Source organism: Peromyscus eremicus, chromosome 23 (genome assembly GCF_949786415.1).
Source record: "Peromyscus eremicus chromosome 23, PerEre_H2_v1, whole genome shotgun sequence".
Lineage (NCBI taxonomy): Eukaryota > Metazoa > Chordata > Mammalia > Rodentia > Cricetidae > Peromyscus > Peromyscus eremicus.
Genome location: NC_081438.1, coordinates 10,733,276 through 10,754,393, shown reverse-complemented (window position 1 = coordinate 10,754,393; position 21,118 = coordinate 10,733,276). Strand labels below are relative to the sequence as shown.

The window sequence follows — 21,118 nt, the reverse complement described above, 5'->3', positions numbered from 1 at the left end:
GCTGCACCATGGAAGATACAAGGCCAGGATGCTGGGATATCAGGGTGATGGGATCCATACAGAAAGGGCTGATAGGTTTCTATGGGATAGTCCTCGATTTCTGAATTTTTAGCAACTAATGCTTTTTAAAACCATGCAAACAATCTAAATGCCAAACAAACTAACAGGGCTGCTGCCTTTCTGACAGTTCATAGCGTTGGGGCAGAGCCGTGGGTGAGTGGACAGTCCCAGGGCAAGCCAGGGCTACCTGGTCATGATCTCTGCATGGCCTCCACAGTCGCTCCTGGGCTTGGACCAGGGCCTCATTCTCAATGAAGATGTAGGAGGATGGGGACCCAAAGCTTGCACCCTCCTCAGGATGCTGTGCCCGTGAGCAACTCAGTCTCATCCCGGGAGAGACATGTCTGTTGAAGGGTGAGCCCTTGAGTATGGTTTAAATGTTCTGTTTGTTTTTTTTGGGGGGGTTGTTTTGTTTTTATTTTAGCCCATTAAAGCTAGGGATGGAAGGGCTGGGGCAGGGTAGGGGCGTGGTTGAGGCTGGGCGTGGGCGGGGCCAGGCGGCGGTGGTCACTTCTTGCCTTTGCCCTTGCCCTTGGCCGCCTTCTCCTTCCCCTTTTCCTTCCCCTTCTCCTCTTTGCCCTTCTCCTTCTCCTTGCCCTTCCCCTTGTCTTTGCCCTTGCCCTTGCCCTTCTTCTTCCTCTTGGACCTGAGCATGGAGCGCACCAGGTATCCCTTCCACACCGCCTGGATGAGCGTGGCGGCCTTCACCATGCGCACCATCTCACGCTCCGCCTCCACCCGTTTCTTAGAGTTGATCTCACTCTCTGCGCGGATCTGGGCGAACTCCTCCACCAGCACCGCATGCCTCTCCTTCAGCTCCTCCAGCTGCAGCTTCTCCTCCTTGTGGATGCTCTCCAGGTCCTCGTATTCATCCTAGGCGAGAGGCAGGACTGGGGGCGCAGCACCTGGCATGGCCTCCCTGCTCCCCAGCTTCCGCCCCAGCCAAGTAAGATGCAGAGCCTGTCTGTCTGTACCTGGGCTCACTCCAGGAAGGACCCAACTGAACGGATCTCGGGTTGTGAGTTGTGCAAACCTACGTGTAAGTGCACATGTGAATGCATGTGGTGCACGTGTGTGTGTGTGTGTGTGTGTGTGTGTGTGTGTGTGTGTGTATTATAGGCTAAAGGTCAACGTCTGGCATCCTCCTCAATCTCTCGACTTAATTTTTTTTTTTTTTTGGTTTTTCGAGACAGGGTTTCTCTGTGTAGTTTTGCGCCTTTCCTGGAACTCGCTTTGTAGACCAGGCTGGCCTCGAACTCACAGAGATCCGCCTGCCTCTGCCTCGCAAGTGCTGGGATTAAAGGCGTGCGCCACCACCGCCCGGCATCGACCTAATTTTTTGAGGCAGGCTTTTTCACTGAACCTGGAGCTTGCTGGTGTCACTGGGCTGGCAAATTCCCAGGGTCTGCCTGTCTCTGCCTCCCAGCACTGTGATTACAACTGCACACTTCGGCGTTCAGCTTCTCGCATGGGGACTGGGGATTCGAACCTGGGTCCTGTGTTTGCCTGGCAAGCAGCCTACTAACTGAGCCAGCTCCCCAGTCCCTGGCCCCAGCTTTGAAATCTAGCTTCTCTGAGCCTTTAGGAGATTCCCTTTTAAGCTTCTGGTTTTCCAGACAATTCCAAGTACCAGGGCCAGTTTCTGGGATCACGTGACCTTCCAGCTTCAGTATGAAAGGCCCCTCACAGACACATGGGTTGGACGCCTGGTCCCCCCGCTAGGTGGCGCTGGTGAGTGGTGACTGAATCATGAAAGCTCCAACCAGTTGATGGATTCATCGCTGGACAGGAGGAAGGGGCCTTCCGGGAGGAAGTAGTTCACTGGGGAGTGGACCCTTGAAAGGTATCTTCTTTTCAGTCTGTGTCTCCCTCCTCCTCTTCCTCCTCCACCCTTTCCTCAACCCTTTTCTCCTCCCTCTCCTCCTTCATTCCCAGCCACGCTCCCCTCTCTGTGACATTCCTACCTCAGGCTCAAGGCAGTGGGGTCAGGTGACCACGGATTGAACTCTCCAAAGCTCTGAGCCCAGACAAACCTTTCTTCCCTTTCTTGGGTGTTTCATCACAGTGGCAGAAAGTTGGCTGCTGAGGCGCTGATACCCCACAGTGCCAGGACACCGTGAGGCCGTGGGGAGGGAAGGAAAGCCGCCACCAGTGAGGCAGCTCCACAGAGGCTCAGAACAGAAAGATCCGTCTTGGGTGACCCTGAAGTGCCCCTTCTGTCTCTCTGTCTCTCGCCCCTCTTGTACAGTTCACACCAACTTCCCCTTCTCTGCTCTCTCTCCACCGCCTCTTCCCACCAGCATCTACTGAGTAGCCACCGTGGGCAGAGCACTCTGAGGACAAGGACTGGGCTGACAGAGTCCCTGCCAGCACGGATCCTGTGGCTCTCGGTGGACTCTTCGCAGGGTCTGTGTTGTAGTACTGGACCCTGTGCACGCTAGGCGGGTGCTGAACCACCCAGCCATGTCCCTAGCCACACAACCTCCGCCGGGACCCGTGGTCAGGCTGAAGGGGCCCTGCTTGCCTGTCTCTGACCAGGCTTGGCCTTAGACTGTCTGGTGTGAACCCTCAGCTCTCCAGCCTGGTCACCCATGTCACCGGCAAGTGGGTGGGGCCATACAGGCCCCCACTGCAGGTCAGGACTTTAGACCTAATTCGGGGCCCAGACACATTCAGTAATGGTGTCTCATTAGCCCTCCCACCAGGGTCGCAGGACAGACATCACAGCCTGTGTTCCTCATGGTCAGATACAAACTTAAAAAGGCCAACTGATGTCGGGTGACACAGCTGATGAGTGATGCCAGTTTGGAACCTGCAGGTGACAGTGAGGACTGTCTTTACTTCCCTGTCTTATCGTGGGGCCTGGCACCTTTTAGGTGCTCAGCAAGTGCTGAGTGATGGTAGTGGGGTGGACCCCCCCTCTGAACTGGGAGCAGGCAGGAGCTGAGCCAGGCTGGAGGAGGGGACCCCAGGATGCAGATATTAGATGGAGCCACATCCTTCTGGATGGATCTGGTTTTCACGGTTTCCCACTTTTCAGGTCTTCCTACCCTAGACCCTCCACCCCTGTAGACCTCCCACCACCCACACCTGGACATGCCCCTTGAGGCCAAGAGTCTCCAGGGGGGCTCATACCCAGGCTATCCTGGGCAGCTCCTACCCGAGTCCCATCCCTCCCTACCCCTCAGGCGGAACCCCCAGCACATACCTGCTTCTCACTCATCTCCATGTCGTATTTCTGGATCCAGTTCTCAATTTCTGTCTCCACTTTATATTTTTTCTTAAACAAAAATAAAAAACTCCAGGGTCAGTAAGTTGGCTCAGTGGGTAGGTCGAGCCACTTAGGACTTGAGTTTAATCCCCTGATCCCACAAGGTGGCAGGAGAGAACTAATAACAGGGCTGATCTCTAATTTCCACGTAGGCATTGTGGTACATGGACACGCACACGCACATGCGCACACACACAAACACGATAATAGAATAATAGTTTGTTTTAAAGGGTCAGCTCCCAGCTGGGAGTGTGGCTCAGAACCTTTGCCTAGCACGAATGAGGTCTTAATTTTAAAAGCTAAATATACAAGAGGCAGGAGAGATGGCTCAGCACTTAAGAGTACCAGTTTCTCTTCCAGAGGACCTGGGTTCAATTCCTAGCACCCACATGGTGGCTCACAACCCTCTGTAACTCCAGTTCTAGGGGATCCAATATCCTCTCTGGTCTCTAAGGACACTGCACACATGTGGTACACAGACATACAAACAGACCCACACGTAGGCAAGATACCCATATACATAAAATAAAAACTCAAAGAAAAAGAGAACACTTGGGCCAGGCATGGTAGCACACACCTTTGATCCCAGCACTCAGGAGGCAAAGGCAGGTAGATCTCTGAGTTCAAGGCCGGCCTGGTCTACAGAGTGAGTTCCAGGACAGTCAGGGCTACATAAAGAAACCCTGTCTCAGAAAGAAAAGAAAGAAAAAATTTCTCCCTATACATAAAATGGAACGAGATTCTGCCATAGACAGGTATGAAGCAAGACAAAGTCTCCACCACGGTGAACTTTGAGATGGTGGTGAGGGAGGAGCATCCCTCCCACCTGTGCTCCCCCCCCCCCCAGGAGATACCACCCATCTTGGGCTTCCCCACTCCTGGGTCAGCCCTGCCCTGCCCTCTCTGCCCCCGAGACCTCAGGGCACCTTCCTCAGAGCCTGCTCCACCTCCCGATTCTCCATGACCAGATTGTGGTACTGTGAGCGCAGCGCCAGGATCTCTTGCTGTATCTTGGCCAGCCTGGCCTGCGAGGCCCGGTAATCCATCTTCTGCTGTTTCTCCGCCTCCTGCTTGGTGCGGAGGAGGCTGTTCTCTGAGAACTTGAACACCTGGTGCAGGTGGTTCTTCAGTTCTTGGATCACAAAGTTCTCCTTCTCCACCTACGCCGGGACGGAGGAGGATGGGGCCCTATTGATATCCGCACAGCGCCCCCCCCCCCCCAATCAGCTGGCCTATGGCTGGGCCCTCCCTTAGGGTTCTGAACCAGCCAGGCTTATGCTCATCTCGGGCCCGGGACCACAGGCTCCCTTCCATCTAGGAAAGGGGTCAGCAAACACAGGCTCATAGGCCAGACCCAGACAGCCACATCTGTCAATAAAGTATTATTGGGGCACAGCCCTTTTGGTCCGATATTGCTTGTGGCTGCTGCCACACTAACAGCAGAGTCATGTTGAGACCACTGGCCCACTTGAGCCCAGCACGTGGATTGTGTGACCCTTTGGCCCTTTGGAGATGAGATATAGAGCCAAAAAAAAAAAAAAAAAAAGAGGCAGGCTGCTGTCACTCACCTGTGACAAGTGTGCAGGAAGACAGTAGCCTCTGGGGACCCACAGCCATCAAGATATGACAGATCTGAACTGTAGCTGACCCCGAGACTCATTATAATAGACTAACAGTCAAATCTGGGTGGGGGTGGGGTGGTCAAAATGCACAGACAGGTACACTTGAAGCTGCCTGCCTGACTACTGAATGTTCAAATATTCAAACCTTTCCATAAGATGAAACGCAGCCCGGTGTTCACAGCTGCAAAGTAGCCTGCTGGACTCTCTGTGCGTGTGCATGTGTGCGCACGTGTATGCACTCTCGAGTGTCATCCACCTCTCACTGGCCTGGAGCCTGTTGGCTAGGCTAGGCTGGCTGGCCACTGGTCTCAGGGGTCCTCCTGTCCCTGACTCCCCAATGCTGAGATTACAGAGGTACACTACCATGTCAGCTTAAAAAACAAAAAACAAAAACCACTGGGCTCCAAGGCTCAAACTCGGTTCCCTCAGCTTGTACAGAAAGCTTTTTATTCAGAGCATGCCCGGGCCTGTACTTTTCTTGAGACAGGGTCTCTCTTCTGTGTAGCCTTGGCTGTCCTTGAACTCACTCTGTAGACCAGGTTGGCCTTGAACTCACAAACATCCGCCTGCCTCTGCCTCCAGAGTGCTGGGATTAAAGAACCGTTCCAATACTGGCCAGCCCTATACTTCTTTTTATAATAAGCTTTCACTTTTTTTTTTGCTTCAGTACTCTTGGGTTTCAGATTTCTTTCAAGATATAATATAATTTTAAAATTGTGTGTGTGTGTGTGTGTGTGTGTGTGTGTGTGTGTGTGTGTTTATGAATATGTGTGTGTGAATATGTGCACATGAATGCAGGTACCTGTGGTGTCCAGAAGAGGGCGACATCCCTGGGAGCTGGAGTTAAAGGTGTGAGTTGCTGGACATAGATGCTGGGAACTGAGCTCTTCTGCTCTGCTAGAGCAGTATGTACTGGAGGGTGGTGGCACAGGCCTTTAATCCCAACACTAGGCAGCACAGGCAGGGAGATCTCTATGAGTTCAAGGCCAGCCTGGTCTGTGGCATTCCAGGCCAGCCAGGGCTGTATACTGAGACAAACAAAGGCTGTATACCTGTCTTAAACAAAGAAAGAAGCAGGGTGCACTTTTAACCACCGAGTCCTCTCGCCAACCCTCCCCCATGTGTCCGATGTCTATTCCTCATAAGAGGAAGAACTCACTTAGCTGGTGACACAGACACTTTGTCACCCCCTGGCTGGGAAGGCCTTCCTCACTTGTCTAGCTCAGCCCCCCTTTCTTTATCCTTCTTGTCTTAGTGGCAATGTCCCTGGTCCTTCTGGTCCAAGTTCAATTCCCTTGTATCATCCCTCCATAGTGCCCTGTCCTTACCCTTCATCATACTTCAAAATAGCAGTCAACTAATTCCTTAATGCCTTCCTTGTGTCCCGTGAGCTCTTGAGGCTGGGTTTATGTAAAGGCATACCTCCTAGTGAGATGCTCAGAACAATCTCTATGGAGTAAATGAAGAGAAAGCTATTTGAATCAATGAGAGAAAACCCAAGTCCCAAAGGGTTTGGCCCCTCGGGCGCAGTTCCTCCCGCCACTTGAGGGATGCTGGGAAGTATACCTCTGCCTCCTTATTCTTCAGCACCTCTGCCAGCTCAGCCTGGAGGCCGTCGATGACTTCTTGGTTCCTTTCATTCCTCCGGTTGATGTCCTGTATGAACTGGTTCTTCTCCTTCACTTCCATCGGGCTGGTGATTAGCTTTTCAAAGAGGAAGCCCCGCAGCTCCACCAGGCCGTCGAGGAGGCGCTGGGCCCCTGGGCTTCTGCCTGGCGCCTGCATCTGCACTAGGGTGATGATCTGGGTGTCACTGATCAGGAGCCTCAGGATAGTCTTGGTGGAGTCTCGGAACTGGTGTGCCAGCGGCCACAGGCTGGCCCTGCATAGGTCTATGGACAGTAGGCGGTCTCGGTACCAGCCTTCCTCAGCTTCCTCCACTTCTTCTTCCAGACGTTTTTGTTTCTCCTGCAGGATGCTGGCACCCTCCAGCAGGGCCTGGCCAAGGTCCAAGTGTTCTCTCACGGCTCTCACCAAGTCTTCAGGGAACATTCCCTCCAGGGCCTCGGGGTGAGACTCCACGTAGGACATCAGGGTCACCAGGCCCACCTTTTGTATGCCTTCATCCAGGACTGACATGATTCTCTTGGCCTCGATGGTGCTGAGCTTGGATTTGGATGGGGCCAAGGTCTTCATCGGCACAGCCGGGATTAGGTCCGTCCTCAGTGGGATTCTTTGGATAGCCAGCCCATGGTAGGAAGGGGCCATGCTGAAGACCTCTAAGGTCATCTCTGGAGCAGCTGGCTTTGCCTCTGGCTATACTCTGGCACTGAGACGTCGGCCAACTCAAGGCTCTCCTGGCTGTCACAATCTCCAGCAACCCTGCAAAGGAAGGGGTGGGTAGCTGTTAGGTATGTCACTGCGGGCCATGATGACCACTGTACAGAACCTGGAAGCTACTTTTAGCTCTTTGGTTTTGGGGGTGTTGGGTTTTTTTTGTTTGTTTGTTTGTTTGTTTGTTTTGTTTTTGGTTTTTCGAGACAGGGTTTCTCTGTGTAGTTTTGCGCCTTTCCTGGAACTCACTTGGTAGTCCAGGCTGGCCTCGAACTCACAGAGATCCGCCTGGCTCTGCCTCCCGAGTGCTGGGATTAAAGGCGTGGGCCACTACCGCCCGGCGGGTTTTTTTTGTTTTTTTTTTTTTTTAATTTTATTTTTTGAGGTAGGGTCTCTTATAGCCTAGTCTGTCCTTACCCCGGATCCAAGTGCTGGGATTACAGGTGTGTACCATCCTGTCAGGCTTATCTTTTAGCATTGTGACGATGCTTGGTAGTTGACTGAGCCATTGGAGTGAGAGGGCTGAGGGTGGAGGTGAGTCCCAGACACATACCAGGCAGGAAGCAGTCACTGTTCTGAGGACCTTCATATGGGGGCTACCCAAGCGGCAGAATCGTAGAGAGGCCAGCTTTAGGCAGCTGAGGTCACCTAGCAGTGTCCACAGCAGGGAGCCACACAGGAACACAGGAGTGGAGAGGGTTCAGGGGCAGCAGCAGACCCCAGAGGAGTTGAAGCTGTGGCTGAAGCGCGGTCCAAGCTAAGCAGAGCGTGGAAAATGTGCTCTGCCCCGACCTGCATTTCCTCCACGTTGACCCCACGCCAGTGGGAAACCAACTGAAGAGCCTGGGTCACAGTGTGCTGGGTCAGTGGCCCAGGACACAGAGGAGGCTGGGACAAGGAGCCACAGGTCACAGAGTAGGACGGGACGTGGACGGAGCAGGATGGGTCACAGAGCAGGAGAGGACATGGACACAGTAGAACAGGTCACAGAGGAAGACATGGATAGGACAGGCCGCAGACAGAGCTGAACAGGTCCCAGCCAACAATGGGGCCAAAGCAGGCCGGGAGGGTGACAGTGCACCAGCACACGTCAGGAGTGTGTGTGTTTAGGTGTGTGTCGTGTGTGCATACGTGTAGGTGTGCATGTCTGTGTAGTGTGTGCATGTGTAGTGTGTGCATATGTGTAGGTATGCATGTCTGTGTAGTGTGTGCATGTGTGCTTAGAGTGCATGTGTGTGGGTGAGCATGTGTGTGTGGATGTGCACGTGTGTGTGTGTGTGTGTGTGTGTGTGTAGTGTGTACATCTGTGTGTATGTATGCGCACATGTTACACGTCCATATGCAGACCAGAGGTAACCACTGGGTGTCTTCATTTATCCATCCCTTCCTTGGTTTTTGAGACAGGGTCTCTCACTGAACCTGGACCTCACCAACTCAGGTAGGCTGGCTAGCCAGCAAACCCCAGGACTCCTCTTCTCTCCACCTCCCCAATACTAGGATCACACGCTGTTGCCGAGGCCCTTGTTTTGTTATGTGAGTGCTGGGGATTGAATTAGCTCATCACGCTTGTGTGGCAAGCACCTTCCCAATGCAGCCATTCACCTCCCCTGGCCCGGCAGGGTGATTTGTGAGTACTGACTTGAAAACTGGGGTGGAGGGGGAACAGTAGCTTCAAAATACAGTTTACAGATGGTTTAGGGTGTGTGGTAGCTTATAAGCCCAGCACCCAGGAGGCTCAGGCAGGGTGATGGCTGAGAGTTCAAAGCCTGCCTGGGTACAGTCTCAAAACTCCAAAAGTGAATTGGTGGTGGCGCATGCCTTTAATCCCAGCACTCGGGAGGCAGAGGCAGGCGGATCTCTGAGTTTCAGGATAGCCTGGTCTAAAGTGAGTTCCAGGACAGCAGCCAGAGCTACATAGTGAGACCCTGTCTCAAAAACAAAAAACCAGCAAACCAAATATTCCTGTGACTTTGGTAGCACAGTGGCTGTGTGGCAGGAACTTGTAGTGGCCCCACTTGAATCCCAGTCATTGCTGAGGGGCTGAGTATGGTTACTCCTGGGGGCGGGGCCTGGTTCCCTTTGCTGTAAGGCAGGAATCCTTGGGTTCCACAGGAAGCTTGGAGCACCAGGCTCGGACATGGTGAGTCCTCAACAAACAGCTAATATTATGTTATAGGCCCAGGGAAACTGAAGTGTGAGTCTGGAACACCATGAATGCCATCTCGCTGTTCAGCCTGCCGACAGGCTCCGAGGTCCCCACACCCACCTGCTTAATTGGCCACCATCTCTCCTTTCTCCGAAGTGCCCGCCAACAGAGCAGGGGCTCGTGGGGTTTGTTACACACTGTGACTAGGGAGGCCTGGAGGGAATGTGTGTGTGTGTGGGGGGGGGGGGGGTCGGGGACGACAGAGGACTCACTCCTTGAGTTCCTAGCTGCCAGCACTGGAGGGGACAGTGGCGCTGATATCTCTGTCTGCTCAACTCAATGTCACTGTCAGGCAAAGGCATATTCCTCAGGAAGCATATTCCCCCCGCCGCCATCCTAGGCAGTTGCTCTGGTTTGCACGGAACCCACAGGCTCATGTGTTAAAGCGTTGGTCCCCAGCCCACAGCGCCATGGCCATGCAGAGGTGATGGGACCTTTCTTTAAGAGGTGGTGCCTGGAGGGGAGGTTGTTGGGGGTTTTTTCTTTTTTGGGGGGTGGGTGAGTGTTGAGACAGAGCCTTACTATGTAGCCTGAAAGTCACTATGTAGACCAGGCTGGCCCTGAACTCGCAGAGATCCTCCTGCTTCTGCCTCTGGCTCCTGAGTGTTGGGATTAACCTGGCTGGTGCAAGGTCCTTAGGTGGCTGGGGCTGTGCCCTGGAAGGGGACACTCACACTGTCTCTCTGTCTCTCTCTCTCTGTCTCTCCCCCTCCCCACCTCTCCAATTGGAAGTGAGTAAGCTTCTCTCACAGGCTCTGCCATGATGTGATGCACTGTCCGGCCACAGCGTCCAAAACAGAGGAGCCATCAGCCATAGACCAGACGAGCCTCATAAGTCATTCACCTCAGGGACTTTGTCATGGTAAGAAAGGTGACTAATACAGTAAGTAGTCGTGGTGGGACTGTCCATCAAGTATTCCTGTCCACTCTCTCAGCGGAGCAGGGACTCTGCCTGAGGGGAAACCACGGGGGTGGGAATTGCCAAGCTCCTGGCTCCTTCCTGAAGACCCTATTAATCCAGACCCTGAAGTGTGTGTGTGTGTGGGGGGGGTGGTAGACGGACACAACCTTCTTGGTTTCTGTCTGAGTTCTGAAGCCTGGTCGGTCAGCGTTGGCTTTCATCGCTACGCTCAGCCTCTACGTGTTTCTGTTGTTGGTGATCAGGAAGGCTCAGCTGATCAAATATTCAATCAGAGAGCCTCTTAGGTGATCAAACAGCATAGGAGCTGATGATGATGGTCACAGGGACCCAGATAAAGATGGTGGAGGAGAAAAGAGCTATGCAAAGCCACGGAAGACTATCTTTAGTTCAACAAACCGCAGACAGCGAGGCAATTGAGTAAGTCTCTAATACGTCTCAGGACAGAGAAAAGAGGCGCCAGATCTGTTGTGAAGGATGGGAGGCTCCTTGGCTAGACAAAACATGTCCAGAGTCAGGACCTTCTTAAAGGCTGAAGACCCAAGGCGGCACCATCTTGTTTCCCTGGGACTCATTCCCACTTCCTGCTCTCTCATCCACAGAGTGAGTTCCCCAGGGGCCTTTTCCTGACTCTAGAGTGTTCTGGGCAACTGTGGAGCCTCTCCCTGGCCCCTCTGAGGATGAAGGGTCCCTGCCCCGCGGCCACAGGACGAAGGAAGGAAGTGCTGGATGGACACACGTTTCCACGCCATCCTCAGCGTTCTCTAGGCATCAATCAAGACTCCCAGGATTCTTGGGAGACTCAGAGCCACGGGGAATGTTTCCAATTTGCTTTCAGCCAAATTGCCTCTTTTGCTTTAAAGGGCAAGCTTGTTTTCTTTGATTACCAGGACGCCCTTCAGTTCTTGACAGCTCATTTGGGTGAACAGGGGAAGGGGAAGGTGTGGGGAGAGGGGTGAATGATGACGCCAGCGAAAACTACCCGAGAATCTTTTTCCTTGAATTCTAATGAGTGTTCCATGTCCTTTCTGATGCCACCAACCTTCATACTGAAATTGTTGTCAACCCAGCCCTCCCCTTTTAAAGCTTCCTGCCCTGAGAGTCAAGCTGGGCTGCAGATACACCAGGTTTTAATGACCATGAATTCTATTGATTTATCTTTATCATGCAAATAGGCCCGTTGGATATTTATTACTGCGTTCCTGTCTTGAAAAAAAATGATTTGAACTAAAGGAGCCGCCACCTCACACCCCCCCCCCCCCAACGCACACACTTGGAAAGAAGACGAAAGAAACCTGTGACTATTTCACAGACCCAGTACTGGCTGTGGGAGGCCGGGGTAGGGAGAAGGGTGTCTTGGCTTAAGGACCTTTTTTGTAATACTGGCCAATGTTAGAAGTTACCTATGTGCCCAACTGTCCTAAATGCACCTGTGACCCCAGCACTCTGGAGGTGGGGGCAGGAGAATCACAAGTTCATGACCATCCTTGGCTTCACAGTGAGTTGAAGGCTATCCTGGGCTACATAGGGAGACTCTGTCTCAAGCAAAATTACAAAACAAAACAAAACAAAACAAGAAGTACTTTCTATTGATGAGTTCCTTTGGTCCTTAGAGCCCTGCAAGGTCATCTTTTTTCCTCCATTTCACAGACAAGAAAAGGGAGCTGAGAGCAGTAAAGGAGTCCAGTCAGTCATGAGGAGAGCAGTACAGGAGTCCAGTCAGTCATGAGGAGAGCAGTACAGGAGTCCAGTCAGTCATGAGGAGAGCAGTACAGGAGTCCAGTCAGTCATGAGTAGAGCAGTACAGGAGCCCAGTCAGTCATGAGAAGAGCAGTAAAGGAGTCTAGCCAGTCATGAGGAAATCTTCCACCCATGGTTGGTGTGTTAGGTCAGTGGGTAGAGATGCTTGCTTGCTACCAAAACTGAGAACCTGAGTTTGATCCCCAGAACCTATGCTGTAAGGAGAAAACCTACTCTCAAGAGCTGTCCTTGATCTCCACACATGTACAGTGGTATGACAGCACTCACGCACATGCATCATGCACAAAATAATAATAATAACAACAATAATAATAAGTAGTAGTAGTAGAAGAAGGAAAACTTTTATCCTAAGCAACTATCACATAATAGATGCTCGGTGAACACATGGGTGTTGGTAAATGAGGAGATGGTGGCCCTGCCTTCCCATCATTTCCTGCAGGATGATGCAGATGCAGTACTGAGTTCACAAGCCAGATCATGTCCTCACTTAGAGACAGACAACAATGTCATCTGGGCTTGTTTCTTGTTTGCTAAAAAGGATCTCACTATGTTGCCCAGTCTGGCCTTGACCAAGTGATGCCCTGCCTCAGCCTCCCAAGTAGCTGGAAACTGCATCTTGGTCGATTTTATTTGGTTCTGAAGACCCCTGGGGTGGGCTGTGGCAATGGAGCTGGAGGTAGACCCGCCAATAGACAGGATCTTGGCTGTGGCCAGAGGCTTCGGTGCTTCAGAGACAGGGCAGTGGGATAGATGTTCACATTGCTGCTTGCAGTGGCCAACCTTCTGCAGCTTGGGACAGACCTTGGCATGGTCACCTGACCTTCTACAGGTTCCAAAGTGAATAGGGAAGCCAGGGGCTCACTGTGTGGTAACTGAGTTCATTTGGAGCCCAGTCCCTGTGGCTCCCAACCAGTCATATGGGTTTGGATGACCATCCTCTCTAAGCTTTGGCTTCCTCCACTGTAAAATGGGGACAGACAGGGGACTTTATAGAACTCTTGTGTGAATGTAATACTGCCAAACATGTCCAGCTTTTTTGACTTTTATTACTAACACTAAAATGACAGGCAAGAGCTGTAGAGGTGGCTCAGTGGTTAAGGGCACCTGTTACTCTTGCAGGGGACCAGGGTTGGTTCTCAGCACCCATATGAAGGCTCATAGTTGCTATTTATAGTTCTCCTTCCAAGGGATCCAGTGCCCTCTTCTGGCCTCTGATAGTACTGCACACATGATGCACATACATCCATACACCCAGGCAAAACATTCCTATACATGAAATTTTTAAAAAAAAATCTAAAAGAGGGGGCTGGAGAGATGGCACAGAGGTTAAGAGCACTGACTGCCCTTCCAGAGGACCCGGGTTCAATTCCCAGCACCCACATGGCAGCTCACAACTGTCTGTAATTACAGTTCCAGAGGATCTGATACCCTCATACAGACATACATTAAATAAATAAATCTTTAAAAAAATCTAAAAGAAAGAAAGGAACCCTAAAGTATGACTATGGCACATCATTCTGCAGACTGAACAGAGGCAGGAGAATGCTGGGGGTGTTAAGTCCCAGGTTCAGAGAAAAGCCCCGCCTCCTAGGAACAATCAGAGAGTTCCAGAGGACACTGAATCCCTTCTGGGTTCCACATCAGATGGTTTGAATTCCTTTCTTGGTCACGATATGCTTTAGAAATGGGCATTTCTGGTCACACACGACTGTACGATAGCTTATTTTGGTGTTTCAAAAAGAATGAAGGGCTAGGAGTGGTGCATCTGTTTAGCATGTGTGAGGTTCTGGGTTCTGTCACAGCACTAATACACACACACACACGTGTACACACATATACACAAACTAAGTAAATGAAATAGAATTTAAAATACATACCAGAAGCTGGGGTAGGGTGGGATGTGGTGGCGCACGCCTTTAATCCCAGCACTTGGGTGGCAGAGGCAGGTGAATCTCCGAGTTTGAGGCCAGCCTGGGCTACAGAGTGAGTTCCAGGATAGCCAGGACTGTTACTAGAGAAACCCTGTCTCAGGAAAACCAAACCAAACCAAACCTTCTTCATCTTTAGAATATCAATTACCTGAGTGTAGAATATCAATATTATCAACAAATGTAGGCAGCACAGAATTTGTGTTTGTGTTTGCCTGTAGTTTTGGCACTGGAGATTAGACCATTTTTTTTTTTTTTTTTTTTTTTGGTTTTTCGAGACAGGGTTTCTCTGTGTAGTTTTGGCACCTGTCCTGGATCTCGCTCTGTAGACCAGGCTGGCCTCGAACTCACAGAGATCGCCTGGTTCTGCCTCCCAAGTGCTGGAACTAAAGGTGTGCACCACCACCGCTTGGCTGGAGATTAAATTTAAGGTTAAAAAAAAAAACAAACTCAGAACAAAACAAACAAGGAAAAAAACTTAAGGCCACACATGTTCAGCACACCCAGTGCCACCCAACTGCATTTTAAAATAATTTATTTATTTTTATTTTTAGTTTTATTGGTGTTTTGCCTGCATGGATGTCTGTATGAGGGTGTTGGATCCCCTGGAACAGGAGTTACAGACAGTTACGAGCTGCCATATGGTTGCTGGGAATTGAACTGGGGTCCTCTGGAAGAGCAGCCAGTGCTCTTAACCACTGAGCCATCTCTCCAGCCTGAGCCTGCATTATTCTTTTATAAATAAACCTGTGCTGAGAAATTTTAGAGGGAAAATGCATTTCTTTGTCAATTAAAAGAAAAAAGTCACCTGCATTTGAAAGCATTAGGTTTAAAATATTTTCATTGGCTACAGGATCTAACCTGCTGCTATCGTTGCTATAATAAAAGCTGAGGTTGAAAGATACTTTCCCCTGATGCTCTGTTTCAAATGTTCTCGATTTTTTAATCACTTTTAATTCCAAGAACACTAACTAGGACCTCAAAGGAAAACTGTGTGTATGTGTTGAGTGTGGGGGGTGGGGTGGGGCATGCGCATGTGAGTTGCAGGTGTTTATGGGGCCAGAAGAGGGCGCTGGATCACCTGGAGGTGGAATTACAGTCAGCTGTGAACCACTTGATGTGGGTGTTGGCAACTGGGGGATCCTCTGCAAAAGCCGTGTGTGCTCTTAATGAGCAAGCCATCTCTCCAGCCCCCCTCTTCAAGAGACAGCATTTCATGCAGCTCAGGCCGCCTCCACTATCCCCAATAAGCACTCAATAAACCCAGGTTAAATATGTGAATGTTTTCAGTATGGGCCAAGAAAATGTCCCTGGAAATATTTTGACAGGAAGAATTAAGGTAGAGTGAGTCATGTCGGGGAATCACCGCAGTTAGCTGAGCAGTCACCGTGTGGCTGAACCTGGGCCAACCCTTCACTGCCTCGCCTCATTCAACCTTCCCAAGAAACTCTTCCTCCTCTTCAGAGTGCACCAGGAAATCACATTTTAAATATATGAGCTAATTTTTAAAGTTAGCACCAAAGACAAAATTCTGTGTACAATCAAAATAACCAGGGTCGAGAGATAGCTTGGGGGTCTTAATAGCCCTGGCTGCTCTTGCAGTGGAGCTAGGCTTGGTTCCTAGCATACACATAGTGGCTCACAACCACCTGTAACTCCAGCTCCAGGGGATCCCATGCCCACTTCTGGCCTCCTCAGTCACAGCGCACACATTATACACATACATACATGCACGCCTCACAGATACACATAAAATAAAAATAAACAAATCTTTAAGTTGTTTTTTTTTTTTAAAAAAAAAAAAAGAGTGTGTACTGCTCTTTCAGAGGACCTGAGTTTAGTTCCCAGCACTTATGTTCGGCAGCTCACAACTGCCTGCCTGCCAGTAACTTCAGCTCCAGGCTGGAGGGGATCCAAAACCCCTTCCTGGGCTCACAAGCACGTACCCCACCAACACACAGAGAGTGGTCAAAATAATAAAAACAAATCTTCAACAAACAAGTAACAATTAAAAAAAAACAAAAAACTAGGTCAGGCGCAGTGGCACACGCCTTAATCCCAGCACTCAGAGGCAGCGGCAGGGGGATCTCTGTGAGTTCGAGGCCAGCCTGGGCTACAGAGCGAGTTCCAGGCCAGCCAGAGCTACATAAGGAGACCTGGTCTCAAAAACAAAACAACAAACCCCTGAAAACAAACACTGAAGGGGGATCCTGTACAGGGCAAGCTCGCCTCGGAACATAGGGTCCTTAGTGGGGACAGTGGGTGCTTAACAAACCAACCCAACTTCTTACTTGAAATAAGTTCATCCGGATGTCTACATAAATGGTACCACTGAGGGATAAGGGGCGGAGCCATGAAATGACAGGTGGATGGGACAGGAGACGGGACTATCAAAAGAGGATGCTCGGTGGTCCTTGCAGGAGGCCTAGAAGAAGCCTGGACCGAAGCCGGGCAGGGGAGTGAGGCCCTGGAGATAAACGGGCTGGCAGTAGGACACCGACCCCTCGAGGGGGTCACTGGACGTGGCGCACACGGCACGCAGCCCCGGGGCTTCCCCCGCTGTCACTCACCGGCACTTCAAACTGCAAGCAAGTTTCTCTGCCCACGGTTCACCATCTCCGCGGCTCCTGTGTTGCTAGGTTACGCGCCAATCTTAGAAGGCGGGGCTCTGTGTTTGACTGACCTCCTTTTTCACCATTCAACTTCTACTCGGGCGGCCTTGGATCCGCCTTCTGAGCGATGACCAATCAAAACCATCGTATCTCTGACGTTTCTCCAATGGAAAGACCCGGGATTCTCGTTGGTTGAGCGAGTAAGGCGGGGAAAGGAGTGGGGGCTTCCTCGCCCCGCCCTCTCTTCGGGAGGAGGGAGGCGAGAACGGTGAGTGACGTGCGAACAACCCTGTCAAATTTCATTGCGGCCTCTCTGCTGGCCAATGGGCCGTGGCTTGGGGTCGTGGGGCGGGGCTTGCGGGGCTGAGTGACCGGAGTCGGCGGATGCAAGGGCTGGCGCAGCTGCTGCTGTGGCAGCGGTGAGGCGGTGGTGGCGGCTGCAGCGGCTCCGCTGTCGGGATATTGGCAGCGGCAGCTGCGGGCTGAGCTGCGTTGTGCAGACCCGGTGCACGGTGCGGGATCCCGGGACGGCGCGTGTAAGAATCCGAGGGGTGCGCCGGCTTGGCTCGAGGACGGGGGTCAGGGGTCAGAGGGCGCCGAGAAGGGGCTGAGACGGGGGGGGGGGGGGGGGGGCCGGGCGCTCCCGACGCCCGAGGCGGGGCCTGGGGAGGTTGCCCGCGTGCTTCTCCCCATGCACATCCACTTCTCCCTGCACCTTGCTCTTTGCCTTGACTTCCTGGGGCGACCCGGGTCGCGGCGGGGAGCGCGGGGAACTGGAGCCCCCGCGCATTCCTTCTCCTCCTCCCTTCCCTCGCGGCTCACCTCCCGGCTATGACCTCTTGTGACCGGGCCGGGGACTCCTGCTTGGGTCAGCGTGCTTCAGGAGACAGACAGCGGGATGGCAGCTAGCTCTGTGATCCCGGGACCTTACTGCAGGGGTGACTTCCCTCCTCCCCCGGGGGTGATCCTCTGGATCCTCTCTAGAGTGAAAACCGAAGTCTGCCATAGGGCAAGACCCGAGGAGTTCTGCCTCTGGGTCTGCTGTGTGACCTTGGACAGTTTCCTTCCCTCTGGGCCTCATTTCTTTCTCTTTAAAAAGTCATAAGCTCGTTGGGAGCAGGATGGCAACTTCAAGGCTATCCAAGACTAGACAGGACTATCCCTGTTTCAAAAGACAAAAAAAAAACGAGAGAAGGGATTGCTGGATCTCACTTAAGTGGCGTGCAGTTTCTAGGAATAGTTACGTGGGAAGTGCCACAGTTCGTGCCACCTGCTTTCCAGTCGGCCTGAAGGAACTTGTGGTTGTTTACTCACGAGAGAGGAGTTACAGTTAGCCACGCTAAGCGGCCACGCTAGCTAACCCAGGCTCCACCGAGGGCAGAGCTGTTGAATCTGAGCCAGGAGATTGTTTCCGGTGGGTGAGGTCTCAGCTGTGCTCTGTAGATATTTAGTGGCCTCTTTGGACTCCCTCGAGATCATTCCCAAGTTGTGACGCCAGAAATATTTCTAGACGGTGGGGACAAAGTCACACCAGCCTGGAGCCATTGAGGTAAGACAGGGCTCGCAAGAATGGAGTCATATGTTCAGCAGTTAAACCGGAAAACCCATTAGCTATGAGGATACTAGCAAAAAAAAAAAAAAAAAAAAAATAGAAACCTATTATGAGTTGGGAGAGTTTCTTGCCTTCCAGAAAAATAGAAGAGTGCGCTGTCACAGCCTTCTGTGGCTTCAAGGAAGTATGTTAGATGAGTGAGCTTAGCCAGTACCAGGTGCTGGGAGAGGAAAAAGTTAAGTCAGACTACAAAGCCCAGCACAGTCCTTCAGACAGCCAAATGATGGTCTGTTGTGGTAGTTCCCCTCATGTCTCTCCCCTTCCTGAGATTTCAAAGCAAAACAAACCCCCAAATCTGGAGGAAAAAGGAACAAACAAAACCAACAAAAAAACTCCACTTGCAGGAAGTTTACTGGGCAGAGAATTGCATGCTTAGCCGGCTGCAGCGTGGTGTTTATCTCTCCGGCTGCCTCGGCTGAAAGAAACCTGCTGTGGGTGTCTGGTGGGTGAGGAGGCATTGCCCAGTTACCCTGCCTTTGTCGTTGGTTGGGTTGGAGTCCTAATCTCTCCTGTGCACAGGCCACAGCTGGAGGCTGCTGTTTCCAAGTTCAAAGGTCTCCGGGCAGATCTGCTGAGCTTTGCTTTTCCTTTCAACTCAGTAAGCAGAAGTGGGGTGTATGAACAACCTCTCTTCTTAACACACCAGTTCTTTTCTAAGCCTGAAGGGAAGGACGCGTCCTTTGAAAAGGACTCTGATTTCCAAGTTGTTAAAAAAAAAAAAAATGTGCAGGTCCCCTTTTCCTTACCAAACATCCCCCTCGAGGAGGTGCATACAAGAACAATGTGTGTTGGCCGCCAGCAAAGCCAGAGTGATCTTACGTGTTCCCAAGGGGGCACTTGACGAAGCCGAAGTGGAAGTTGTTCACAAACGTAAGAGAAACCGGGGCAAGCTTGGAGAGCCGGACACACTCACTTTTTATTCCTGTCGTCTGAGGACAGGACCTGGGCACTTAGAGGGCACTGTAGGTGGTGTAATGGCTAGGGGTGTGGGCAAGGCAAAGCTTGGCTTTCTGGCTGTGGGTTCTCGGGCAGGTTACCTGATGTCTCTGTCCCTGTCTGATGTGTAGGGCTATTCTTGAGATTTCGGTCACCTAGTTGTAAATCGCTAGTAGGGTCTCTGGCATATGTTTGAGTATTCTTTGAAGGTGAACTGCTATTATTATCGTTATACATTGTGTTCCCTTTAAGACCTTTACAAAGCACAGAGATAAGTGCAAAGTAGGGAAGTTTTGATCACTCTAACCCCATTCTTTCCCCTCCAGAGATGGTTACCTCTGTGTTTGTTCTTACAGGAACCTTCCCTGTATTGTATTTTATGTGTTTGTCATCATTATTTTAAAATTGGATGTGCATAAGTATTTTACCTGTGCATACATGTGTGTGCACCCCATGTGTGCCTGGTGCCCAAGGAGGCCAGAAGAGGGTGTTGGATCCCCTGAAACTGGAGTGAAAGATGGTTCTGAGCCACCATGTAGGTGCTGGGAACCAAAAGAAAGAGTCCTCTACAGGAACAGCAAGCGCTCTTCACGGCTGAGCCATCTCTCCAGCCCCGCTAGGCCTCCTTTTTTGAGACATGGTCTGTTCATGTAGTTCTGGCGGCCTGAACTCTGTGTAGACCATTGGCCTCAAGCTCACAGATACCTGTCTGCTTCTGTCTCCCAAGTGCTGGGATTAAAGGCATGCGCCACCACTGCCCCATACACTCCCTCTCTCTCTCTCTTTTTTAAAGATTTATTTATTATGTATACAGTGTTCTTTTGTCCAGAAGAGGGCACCAGATCTCATTACCGATGGTTGTGAGCCACCATGTGGGTGCTGGGAATTGAACTCAGGACCTCTGGAAGAGCAGCCAGTGCTCTTAACCTCTAAGCCATCTCTCCAGCCCACACTCTCTCTTGCTGTATAGTCCAACCTGGCCTTGAACTCTGTTATCCTCTTGCCTCAGCCTCCCAGGTGTTGGATCACAGCATGTGTTGCGATTCCTAGCTCTTTTTAAGGTGAAATACAGTGGTGGTGTGGGCTATGGCTTAGCGGGCAGAGTGATGCCTAGCATGCACACAGCCCTGGGTTCAGTCCCCAGTCCCTCTAAACCGTCTGTGGTACACATTTGTATTCTCAGTGGAGGCAGGGGGACCAGAAACTCAAAGTCATCCTCCGCTTTGTAGCAACTTTGCAGCCCATGTTGGCTACATGAGACTCTGTCAAAAACAAAACAAAAAACAAAAAACAAAAACAAAAACAAAAAAAAAACAAAAACAAAAAAAACCCAGCAATTTTTATGCTGTAAGTTACTATGACAGAAGAGAAAATTCAGTGGTTTTTAGCTTGGCCTCTGGTCGCACAGCCGTTGCCGCTCCCTGACTCTAGAACACATTCATCAGTAGCGATTATGTCTTAATCATTACCTTTCTTTTTTTTTTTCTCTTCCAAACCCTAGAAGATGCCTCTGATGGAGCAGGCTTTGAGAAGCATCTCTGGCCCCGTGGCTTTGACTAGGAGCTCAAGCTGGAGACCGTCTAAAGCCCTGGCCATTGCATCCTGAGGACCACGGGACAGGGGACCATGGCCGTGAGCTTAGATGATGACGTGCCGCTCATCCTGACCTTGGAGGAGGGTGACAGTGCCCCGCTGGCTCCTTCCAACGGCCTGGGCCAAGAGGGGCTTCCCAACAAAAGTAAGCTGACAGGCAGGTGGGTGGGCGGGGCTCACAGGTGGGTGGGCGGGGCTCACAGCATGTCCGCTCAGGGAGGAAGAAGAGCCCTGGTCACCCATCCCAGGTGTGGCACCGACTTT

The 21,118-nt window shown here is 51.4% G+C and overlaps 1 protein-coding gene across 1 annotated transcript; it reads right to left on the bottom strand.

Annotated features, from left to right (window-relative positions):
• On the bottom strand, nucleotides 1–16,888 carry Iqcd (IQ motif containing D). The gene is made up of 5 exons (XM_059249347.1): nucleotides 16,672–16,888; nucleotides 6,520–7,335; nucleotides 4,258–4,491; nucleotides 3,269–3,340; nucleotides 1–933 (listed from the first exon to the last, which is right to left on the bottom strand). Exons 2-5 carry the CDS (start codon nucleotides 7,240–7,242, stop codon nucleotides 568–570), a joined length of 1,395 nt encoding a protein of 464 aa, XP_059105330.1. The 5' UTR covers nucleotides 7,243–7,335; nucleotides 16,672–16,888; the 3' UTR covers nucleotides 1–567.
• Nucleotides 16,889–21,118: the final 4,230 nt, after the last annotated feature.